At 54.2% G+C, this 11560-nt stretch overlaps 1 protein-coding gene across 2 annotated transcripts; it reads left to right on the top strand.

Annotated features, from left to right (window-relative positions):
• The first annotated feature begins 353 nt into the window (after positions 1 to 353).
• On the top strand, positions 354 to 11346 carry SHOX (SHOX homeobox). 2 transcript variants are annotated; one of them, XM_075136054.1, is made up of 5 exons: positions 354 to 627; positions 3939 to 4147; positions 8476 to 8533; positions 8632 to 8720; positions 10268 to 11346. In XM_075136054.1, exons 1-5 carry the CDS (start codon positions 354 to 356, stop codon positions 10511 to 10513), a joined length of 876 nt encoding a protein of 291 aa, XP_074992155.1. In that variant the 3' UTR covers positions 10514 to 11346. The 2 variants fall into 2 exon arrangements, with proteins under 2 accessions (XP_074992155.1, XP_074992096.1); XM_075135995.1 differs by having other exon boundaries at positions 8632 to 8730; positions 10242 to 11346.
• The last annotated feature ends 214 nt before the right edge of the window (positions 11347 to 11560 follow it).

The following is an 11560-nucleotide window of genomic DNA, read 5'->3' as shown; positions in this document are numbered from 1 at the left end:
CCCCCTCTTTTTCGCTTTTGCCTCTTTGCCTCCCTAAATCAAGGTGCAAAGATGCCAAAGAGTGATGAAATGAAAAGAAAGCCAATTGCTGGACTGAGGTGGGGGAGATAGCTGCTAGGAGTCCGCCTGCGACTATGGAGCAGTCAGTAATTGCTGGAGACAGGGAGAGCTGGGGGTTGGGCTGAGGTAGCCATGTATAAATAGTGTGATCTCAAATTGAAAGGCATAAATAACAGCAGGAGTGATCTAACCCTATACAGCCCATCTTCTACGTGCAAAAACAGCGTGCGGAGGACGGCCACATCTCCGACCGAAAACAAGTGGATCTCTGTGGATAAGATCACCGGGCAGCCATGGAAGAACTTACGGCTTTTGTATCCAAATCTTTTGACCAGAAAAGCAAGGAGAGCAGCAGCGGCAGTGGCAGCAGCAACAAGAAGGAGACGATCACGTACAGGGAAGTTTTGGAGAGTGGGTTGGCTCGCTCTAGGGAGCTTGGAAACTCTGACTCTAACCTGCAGGACATGACCGAGAGCAGCAACCATTGCCCGGTGCATCTTTTCAAAGACCACGTAGAGAGCGACAAGGACAAACTGAAGGAGTTCAGCACGGGCAGGACGGCGGAAGGTAAGAGCGGGGCTAGGCGCCCTCTGCCCCGCGCCCCTCGCCGGCAGCCCCGGCCCCTTCCCCGGCCGCCCCCGGCGCTCCGCAGCGGGGGCGACCCGGCCACCGCGGCCCCGGCCCCGGCCCCGGCGGGGCTCGCGGGCTCGCCTCCCGCATCCTGCCTCCCTCCTCCGGCCGCCTCCCTCCCGCAGCGGCGGGAACATACGCTTAGAAACACATATGCCTGCATGCATAGCGTGAACATAGCCGTGAGAAATAAGTCGCAACTTCGGTCCTCCCCCCCGCCCCGCGAGCCCCCGTTCACATCCGAAATCGATCGGGTGCGTTAGGCGGTCACTCGCCCGGGGGAAGGGGGCAGCGCAGGACGTCAGACATTTTTGTCTGTCTGTGTATTTTTGTACGAGGAAACCTTGTCCGGGGAGTTTTAATGCCTCAGAAGACCTGTTCTTCCTGCTTCCGGGCCGTCAGGATGCTGCTGCTTCTGCTGGGAGAGAGCTGGATGTGGAGAGGGCTCTCCCTGGACATTTTGCCGGGTGTCGGTCAGCCTGTCCTAGCCAGAGGCTGCCGCCGGCCAGGAGGAGGAGGAGGAGGAGAGGAGCCTGGCTCTGGGGGAGTTGCCCGGGCCCGGGTGAGACGGAGCATCCCTGCGGAGAGAGGCACCGGCCGGCCCTGCCGCCTGGTCCCTCGGTCCCCTGCCTGCCCTTCTCACCCGGGCCAGGGCAGCACCGCATCCCCCCGGGGCGCGGGGACCGTCGGCCAAGGGGAAAAACGCCATTCCTTCTCTTAGCGGAAAGAAATTCAAATTAAAAATAATTTTTAAACCAAGCCAGCTAAAAATCACGCATGGGCTCGCAGGGGAAGGAGAGAATAAAAAGGGCGGGGGGATTAGAAAGTTGAGAAAGTGTCTCTAGGCAAGTTAGACAGGTGGACCTGCCTGGGGAGCTACTGGCTAGCTTGGGGTAATAAAAAACGGTTAATAGGTTGGGGAACAACAACCACTCTTTCAGCTGTTTCCTACTGTTTGATCTTGTTTAATACAACATTGGGCGAAAGGCAATTTAATTTACAGCCCAAACGCTTATTTAATATCCTCTTCTCTTCCACCCCCTCCCCAAACAGAAGGACCGGGTATAATCACATATTCGGGTACCCGTGTTTCTGCACAAGCCAGTACCACTCAGCGCTGCTGATTTTCCTTCTCTGGTCGAGAGGTTGCAGAACGACAGGGCTCAGTTTAGAGGAATCATTCGCGCAGGAGATGGTTTTAAAAAATGAAAGCAAGGCATAATCCAGGAAAAAAAATCTAAAAACCAAATTATAATACGAAAGAAAAAAAAACACGCAAACCTCTACTGCTCCCCCTTTTCCCTGTGTATCGAAATTCTGCTTGTATGTTTAGCTAATCTAATCTATGGAGAGGGGCTGGGGGTGGGGATAGAAGGGAGGAGTTGGAAAGAGCTGAGATGGTTGTGACAGTTTAAATTCATGCCAGGTTTCAGCCTAATTTCTACTGATTCCGGCGTGTGATTTCAGTCCCACCGATATGCTAGTTAATATTTTATACCTATCACGGACATGGTGTAGCCTCGGATCTCCGAAAGGAGACAGAGCTTTTGAAGGCGCCTAATTTTCCCTAGGCATTTGCTGGGTTAGCACCCTCGTCTTTTCCCAGAGCTTCCCCTTACAGGAGAAATGCGAACAAAATGCTATTAAAACCAACCAGCGAACACCTCCCTCCGGAGGCCAGACCCTTCCCAAAGTTTTATGCAGCCGATATCCAGCCGGGAGTCGGGGACGGGGAGCCCGGAGGAGCAATTACGGCCAGGGACAGTTTTTATTTCGGAAGTGAAAATGAGCACTTCGGCTTGGGTCCCCGCCTTGCTGAAGCACAGATGCAGTTCAGGACGTTTTATTACGTTCAATTAACTTACTATTTGCACTTTGGGATGCCCCTAAGTATACAGGATAATATATACGTGCATGCGCACATTTGTGTGTGTGTATACATACATACATACATATATATATATAAAAAAAATACGTGTGTATTTGATGAGGGAAAACGGATTTAATTCGGGATCATCTGCAGATGTGGCTTCCCCCCTGCCAGCCCCGCACTGCTCAGAAGGTGAAGCAGGACAAAGGCGGCAGCCGGGGCAGGCTCGTCCCGGGACTCCGCCGGTGCCCGCGCTGAATGTGCACCCCGGCGGGGGGCCCCGGGCAGGCAGGGGATCCCGGGGAATCGGTTCAGCCTCCAGAGGTGCCCCCTGCTGCAGCACCTCTCCTCTTTTCGTTAGCCGGATTTAAAAGAGGGCCGGAGCTTTAGGCCGCCTGGTATTAAGGGAGGGAAAAAAAAAAACAACACAAACAAACAAAAAAAAAGAGGAAAGACAGCTATAAAGCCAAAATAGCGAAATCCCTCCCCCCCCCCCCGACAAAAAAGGGCAACTGTTTTCCCCCGCTGTCTCCCCAGCCCTTCTCCCCTCTGCCCTGCACAGCGGCTGCCTCCGGTCTCAAGCTCGCCCCGAGCCCTGTTGGGCTCCATGAGGGCTGGGGCGGGGGGGAGGTTCTGCTGTTTTGGAGGGGCTGGGGGGCACCCACGGTTCTTCAGTCCGCTACCCCGCGCCGAACCGCGCAGGCCCGCCGCCCCGGGAGTTTCGACCCGCCGGCAGGTATTTTGGGGGAAGGAGGGATGATAAAGGGGAGAGGGACGGACGGTCTCGGTCTCAGGCCCATGGAAAGTTTCTTTTACGAGGCAAATATTTTCGCCGTGGCTTCACCATGACAGCGGTGGGGAGCTTCTTGCATAACCCTCTTTACTTTGGGAGAAAACGGCCACAGAGAAACCCCTTTCCCCCGCCTCTTCCCACCGCCTGGAGGTATCGGGGGGCCGGCGGTTTCCCTACCAGCCCCTTCCCCGAACTGCCCGTGCCAACCGGCGGCACGGCTTCCTCCTCACCCTGGAAAGAAAATAAAATTTTTATATATATATATATATATATACTTTTTCTGATGGGGCATCAGCCAGGCAAGGCAGCGCTCCCTCTCTCGGCCCGGAGTCGGCAGCGGGGCTCAGCCCGAGCCGGTGCTCCCCGGCCCGGCCCGGCCCGGCCCGGCCCCCAGCCCCGCTCGCCCCTCCGGCCTGCCGGGGCCGGCCCGGGGACCCTTCTCCCGCCCGCCGGTTGCCCCCGCAGGTTGTGCCGAGTTTGGGGACGAAGAGAGGGGAGGGGGTGACCCCCGTGTGTTGCGGAGAGAAACTTCGGAGAGGTGCGAGGGGAGGCTCAGTGTCGTTTTCCCCTTCCCCCTCCCGGCAGGGATCTACGAGTGCAAAGAGAAGAGGGAAGATGTGAAGTCAGAAGATGAAGATGGACAGACCAAGCTCAAACAAAGGAGAAGCAGAACCAATTTCACACTAGAGCAGTTGAATGAGCTGGAAAGACTTTTTGATGAGACTCACTATCCGGATGCCTTCATGAGGGAGGAACTAAGCCAGAGGCTGGGACTGTCTGAAGCTAGGGTTCAGGTAAGAGGCTCTGTTCCTGGAAACGTCCTCACCTCACTTCCTAACTGCCAGCGGAACCTAGCACAGTGCCCCGTTTCATCCAAAGCGGGGAGGTGAAGGCAGAGGCGACACGTGTGATGGGGAAGCTGTTTGCAACTCCGCTGTACCTGTCCTGCCAAACAGTAATTCTGCTCTGGGAATATCTGCCCGTGCCTTGCATTTCCTAGGAAGGTGGTTTAATTTTTTTTTTTTTTTTTTTTTTTTTGCGGGGGATGCTGTGGTGATAGTGGTGACAAATCTCTAATAACTGAGCAACTGGCTATATTTTTTTTTAATTATTGTATTTTTCCTTGCAAACGTGCCATTAACTCTCCCTTAATCCTCACTTTCTCCCCCCTCCTTCTTTTATGGGGTCGTTGTGGGAAAAAAAAGCCCAGAAAACAATCGCCGTGAATAAGGCTAGATGGTTTGGGTGCTGAGGGACGGGATTAGCCAGAGCCGAGGGAAAGGTGCCCGCTCTGATTCGCGCAGCAAGCGTATGAATGCATGGCACCCCATCTGGTAGAGTCTCCCCCCGTCCTTCCCATCCCGCTTCAGAAACAGCTAAATACCAATTAGCCTTCGAAACCTTGAAAACAGGTCCGGGTTGCTGTAGTTCTGGGGCCATCAGAGCCGTCTGTTTGGGTGGCTCCACATCGATTATTTTAAAAATCGATTTTCAGTTTGATGCAGGGGAAAAATATTCCCCCTCCCCGCAAGCCAACTAGGGAATGCATCCCCCAAACAGATGTCGCATTAAAAAAGAAAAACCTAGAAATAATTCATAAGATCAACCTGTGGCTCCCTGAGCAGACCTAGAGCAGGAGAAACCTGAAGGAAATCCCTTCTTAGGTTATAACTCTGTGCTTGGCCTAACAGACCCAAACCAAACCAAAACCTAAGAAGAAAAAGTCACCCAACCAACTCCCCGACCGAGCAAAACGCCTTCACACCCTGGAGATGAGAGATGAGCATGCATATGCATATCCATGTATACGTGTGTGCGCGTGGGTACACATAGGTGCGGGTGTGTCTAGGTGGGCATAGGTGGACGTCTCCGCGCCTAACCCCATCCCAGGGCACAGGGGGAAGACAAGAAATACAGCTCCGCGCTAGAGCGGGGAGAGGGGTCGCCTTGTCCCCCTCCTTAAACACGACCCACCGTGGAAAGCGAAGAGGCGGGATCCCGCTCCCCCCGGACCCGCTCAGCAATCCTGTGCCTAAGTAAGCCACTCTCTCGCGTTAAACAACTGCCTCCTGGAGGCATTTCCCGAAATAAATAGAGTAGCTAGGTTGTTTTCTTTCTTGTTTTGTTTTGTTTTGGTTTGGTTTTTTTTAAAGGCTCTTTTCTCCTCTCAGCTCCTGCCTCTCCCAGTATAAACGGAGCTAGGCGAGGGATGGTGCCGGGCACACGCCTTAGGAAGGGCGGCTTGCAGGGGATATTGCAGGGGTTCAGAGTGCTGCTGGCCTACTTTTTCCTGGAAGATTGATCTAACCACACCATATAAATTAATGAAAAGATTAAACTTTTGCTGAAGGGGACATCAACTCTTATGTCATCTTCCCAGATCTTCTTACTTGGGCTCTGTAATATCTTTCCAAGGCCTTGATGTACTGTTTCTATAAAAATAAATTACTTGTAATTGAATTCTGCACTCTTTCTTTCAAGTACTTTATTACTGAGCAGCACCTTAACAGGATGTTCATAGTTACAGGAAAATTGGTGCTTCAAGTGCTTACAGATCTTAAAACAGCACACACACACACAAAAAAAAAAAAAAAGAAAAAAAAGATACTGATTCAGGCAGAGATTATGAGAGAGATAAAAAAAATTAATAAATTTAATAACCTTACAAAAGAGGTTTGAATGAAAACAAAGCTAGAAATAAAAGAAATATCAAGAGGGAAAAGAGGAGAAATGGATAATTAAATAGGAAATAAGCAGAGAGCTTGATATCCATCAAGAAATGGAAGCGGAAAAAAAGGAGAAAGGGGGAAAAAGGAAAGGGTTTTTTTTAATACTTTCCGAATTGTTCTCTAATTCCTATCTGAACCGCTTGTCCCTTGCTGTTAAAGGATATAGTTTCAATTTAGTGTGGAAATTTGCTGTAAATAAATTGAAGCTCCTATGGTAGCTAGTCCTTATTAACCTTTTATTTTTAGTGTTGTACTGGAAACTCATATCACCCAGCTGTCAGGGTTATAATTGAAAGTTATGAGACCATAGTGAGGAGCAGGCAGTAATTCAATTACAACAAATATCTTTGGGTTTATGGTGCAGGGCTAAATTAAATGTCATTATTCACTGTCTCTAATGGAAATCAAAAGGAAATCAGATTAGAGCATTTGTGAAAGAAATCACTGAGTGATCCTTAATGAAGAAATAACTGTCTAAAACAGTGTACTGTGCTTTACTTAGCATATTCATGACTAATTGGAATTGATCGTGAATCACACCAAGCCTGATTTATTATCGCTTAACGCAGTGGCTAATTCATCACTTTTATTCCTCATAACCTTATTTTTTCATAGCTGAAGGGAAAGGGCACTTCGTTTTCCAGATTTAAATATAATTTCTGTTTGAAAGATGTTCTGATTTGCAAGAGAAGTTGTTTAAACGCTGCTTAAATTCCTCCTGACAATTTATACTCCTTTGGGGGGGGGGGCGTGGGGAACACACACAAGGAGATTTCCTGCAAGGATTTACAACTGTAAAAAAAATGTATTATTGTCGCTACAGCACGATGATATTTTGCATGCTCATATTTTAAAAAACACATAAATCCCTATCGGCCCGGTTAAAAGGAGAAGCGTTGCATGTTGTTGGTATTTGCGTATTGCTCGTACGGAAAAACAGGGTTGTGCCGTGCTCTGCGTTTCTGGGCAGCGAGGCGGCAGCGGTGCCCGGTTAGCGCGGGGAGGGCTGCGCTAGCGACACGCCGATGGGGACCGGGACCGGGACCGGGACCGGGACTGGGACCGGGAGCGGTCGGTCGGTACCCGCAGCGCCCCGCAGCCGCCCGCTGCGCGCTCCCCCGCGGCCACCCGAGGCAGGAAAAATGGTGCTCCAAACCAGAGAAGGCCAATTCCTACTTAAGAAAATCACTGAGGTACTCGAGGTAATTAATGCCTTTGGAAGCCTTTCTTTGCACTAATTACTCCCTTGTAAATGACCATCATTAAGGCAATTGAAGAAAGCTTGAAGGGAAAATTTGATGTAGGAAGTGCAGTTAGTATTAATTAACCGTATGATCTCTTGGCAAGTGCAAGAACATCAAAGGTTGTAGGTGTTTACTTAGCGACAAGATTTTATCAGCGGTGAAAGTCAATGTTTGTCCATATTCGGTAGGTTTTGGTGTAAGGATAAGGGCCCGCAAAACGTTTCGGTCCGTGCCTCTGACGATCCTTTGGGGAAAGCTGCTAAAGCAAGCACCTCGGAAGGGGGGAAGTAATGAGGGTCTGAAATGCCCTTGGAAAAGAGGCCGGGGAGGCGCAGTGGCAACTACAAGTTCTGCGCCTGTTGGAGTCAGAATGGCTGGAATCAGGGCAGGATTACTGGATTACAGGCGTTTCTCGGGTAGGGGCATGAGCACTTCTTTACATCCCAGCCTGCAAAGATGTTGCTCTTGTCTGTCCAGAAGCTTACAGAAGTGGGTTTTGTTTTCTTTTAACGTTTGGGGGACGGGGAATGATTCAGCCCCTTTTGTGTAAGTTCAGTATCTCGCATCTTCTCCGAGATCTTCGTCGTTTCCCAGCCCAGCTCGGGAGAGAGCAGGCGGTCCGGTCACTTAGGGGCCAGACCCCGGAGTGTGAACCGGCCCACGCTGGCTGCACCCGGGATATCTGAGGTGTGACTGGAAAGGGAGGGAGGGTCCCACTCGGCCTGCGTGTGGCCTTATTTTAAGTGTTTGTGGGAGCGGCCCCTCGCTCCAGACGGGTGGTACAAGGACCGCCACTGCCCGCCCGGGGAACACGGGGGCCTCGGAGACTCAGCGCGAAGCGGCCAGCTCCCGCTCTCCCCGGCTGTGGGGGCGCTTCTGGTCTGCTAGGTCCAGCTCCCACTGAGAAACCGCACCAAAGAGCAGGACTCCCCCAAACAGCTCCCCCGCAGCACACAGAGGGGCTCACTCCGGCCGGGGCTGAGCTCTCCCCCTCGGCTGCTCCCGAGGAGAGACCTCATCGCAGTTGTGCGGAGTCCCTCGCCTCTCCCCTCCATCCCTAGCCTCTGAGATGACCCTCTCTTAGCAGCTGCCTAGTCTACCTCCATTTTTGTTCTTTTTTTTGTTTTTGTTTGCGTTTTCTTTTCACAGGTCTGGTTCCAGAACAGGAGAGCAAAGTGCCGAAAGCAGGAAAACCAGATGCACAAAGGTGGGTAAGGGGTGCGGGCCGGTCGGGGGGTGGCGGCCTCGGAGTCCCGGGGCGCCGAGCCGCCTTCGCCGCTCACTCGGCCCTGTCTCTCCCCGCAGGTGTGATCCTGGGAACCGCCAGCCATTTAGACGCCTGCAGAGTGGCCCCCTATGTGAATATGGGAGCCCTGAGGATGCCTTTCCAACAGGTAGTTAGCTCCGGTTTTATTTTCCTTTCCCCCGGCAAGCTCCGACCCCCTTTCGTTTGCACGGGAGGAAGCCGGACACGTTTACAAGTGCCATTTATATAGAAGTTGGCACGTATTAAAAACAGGCTGTAAAATTTCGTGACGGAGCCCCCGCCCGGCTGCCGGGAGCTCAGCGCCCCTCGGGCCCGGGGAGGGGGCCGAGCGGGGGGTCCGGCGGACCCCGGGAGGCGCCGCCGGTGCTAAGGGCCCCCCCGCCGCCGTGTGATGGGCTGGCACAGGGCCCCGGGGCCGCCCGCAGACGTGGCAAAGGCGGCCTGGCCTCCCGGGGGTGCCTCGCCTTCCCGGGTCGGGAAGGACCGGGGGCGCCCAGGCAAGCACGCCGGCGCCCAGGCAAGCACGCCCGCGCCCCGCGGGGACGGAGCGGCCCGGCCCCGAGGGCTTCGGTCTCCGCCCGGCGCCGGAGAGCGCTGCGGGAGGGTCTCCCACGCGGTAGGCGAAACCACGAGGGGGGAAAAACTGTGCGGACCCTTGCCCTGTCGTTCTCCCCCTCCTACTCAGGCGGGCTGCCGAGGCCTGGCCGTTTCCCATGGAGGCGGCTGCCCAGGAGGTGGGGAGCCTTCTCCCCGATGCGCTGCCGCCGTGCCGGCCAGCCGGGGCCGGGGCAGCAGCGGAGCGCGGGCACCGGCGCCGCTGCGGGGCCCGGGTCCTTGCCCCAGGGAGGCGCAGCCCCCCGGCGGAAGGCCGCTAGGGGAAATCGGGACGAGGGGGATGAAATTCCGTCCCGCTTCCAGCCACCCCTCGCCACCGCTTGTAACTCCCCCCCCCCCCCCGCTTTTTTTTGGTCAATTAATCGGGGAATCGATTTTTCCCAGTCCAAAGGGACCCTCCACCACCTTCTCCGTCTCAGAGACACGTGGAGCTGACAGATTAATTGTATTGATTTTTAAAAAGACATATTTGGACCAAAATAATTAAATGCATAAATAAACTCTCCCCCACCCCTCCCCGAACCTACCCGGAGCTGAAATCTCTCAGTCAACCCAACGTGTTTGTGTAGGTCGAGAAAGCTCCAAAGCAAACACCAACCCCGATATACAAGGGACCCTTGGCCAAAGAGTTTTTAGCAAGGTATAAATAAACATCCCTGAAAAAAAGAAAATATATAAAAAAATAGCTATTTAGCACTTGTTGGCGCCCGTGCATTGGGCCGGATTTTTTTTTTATTTTATTTATTATTTTTGTTGTTACATGCGAGGAGGGTTAAGCACGTCTCTGCGCCTCTGGTTAAGCGCGGAGCGGAGATGCGCTGCGCGCCCGCCCCGCCCTTGCGTGCGGGGAGCTCGGCTCACAAGTTGCTCTTTCAGCCGCCGGGGCTCCCGGGAAGGGTCGAGGCGGCGGGGCGGGGCGGGGCGGGGCGGGGCGGGGCGGGGGGTGGGGGGTGGGGGGTGGCCGGTGGCCGGTGGCCGGTGGGTTCCGCGGCCGTGGGTAGGCGCCGCGGGGGCGGCGGCGGGGGGGGCTGACGCCGTGTCTCTGCCGCCGCCGCCCAGGTCCAGGCGCAGCTGCAGCTGGAGGGCGTGGCCCACGCGCACCCGCACCTGCACCCGCACCTGGCGGCCCACGCGCCCTACCTGATGTTCCCGCCGCCGCCCTTCGGGCTGCCCATCGCCTCCCTGGCGGAGTCCGCCTCCGCCGCCGCCGTGGTGGCCGCCGCCGCCAAGAGCAACAGCAAGAACTCCAGCATCGCCGACCTGCGGCTGAAGGCCCGGAAGCACGCCGAGGCCCTGGGGCTCTGACACGCTTCGGCCGAGCCCCCCAACCCCGCCCCGGGTGCCCGCGGCGGGCGTGTGTGTGACCCGCGGGGACCGCCGCTCTGCCCCCCCGCTCCTCCTCCTCCTCCCTGGCCGCAGGGCGAGCAGCGGGCGTTCCGGGCCGCCCTGCCGCCTTCTCTCCTTTTTGTTATTTTTGTTTTGGTTTTGGTTATTTTTTTTTATTTCTTTCCCCTTTCCCAAGGTCTGAGAGCGCCCGGCGGCAGCGTCCCCCCGCCGCTTTCCTCGCCCTCTCGCCCCCAGAGACTTGGCGGCCGGGGGAGCCGGGCGAAGAGGGAGGCCCCGGCGGCCGTTGGAGGCCGTTGGCGGCCGTTGGTGCTGTGTGGCACGGCGGGGACTCTCCGCCCGTCGCGGGGCGAGGGCGCCCGGCTCCCGCATCGGGCGAGCACGCACGCACACACACACCCCCACACCCACAGACACCCCCCCACCCCCCCACACACACCCCCGGCAAACACGCACCCACGAGTCGGAGACTCCGCGGAGGATAAAGTAGGTGGGAGGAGAGAGAAAGGAGAGTTAAAAAACCCCACACACACAAAAAGAGGGGGAAAAAAAAAAAAGAAAGGAAACGATCTCTAAATTATGTTAATCTGTGAACATTGGGGACACTTTGGATTTTTGACCCTGGCAAAAGTGATCGCTCCAGCATAACGTCATCTGCTGCTGTCAGTTTTGCTACCTTGTGCATGTGTCTAACTAAACACGTTTTGAAGATCAGAAATATATTAGAACGAAACTAAACAAAACAAATAGTAATAATAATAAATAATAAATCCTTGGGGCTGGTCTCCATTAAAGATGACATTTCTTTGTTGCCAACAGTATTATTTCACTGCCATGAATCTCTTCCATCACTGAGGAGCTGCTGCTGCAGAACTGGTTTGAATTTAAATGTGGAATTTCAGATCTGAGGCAAGGCAGTTTTTTTTTTTTCCTTTTCTTTCCTAAAAAAAAAAAAAAAGCAGCAATAACAAAAAATGTGCGTCTCAAATGGCTATGTCCTTTGAAAGG

The sequence above is a fragment of the Calonectris borealis genome, chromosome 1, assembly GCF_964195595.1.
Source record: "Calonectris borealis chromosome 1, bCalBor7.hap1.2, whole genome shotgun sequence".
Lineage (NCBI taxonomy): Eukaryota > Metazoa > Chordata > Aves > Procellariiformes > Procellariidae > Calonectris > Calonectris borealis.
This window is presented reverse-complemented; position numbering and strand designations above follow the sequence as displayed.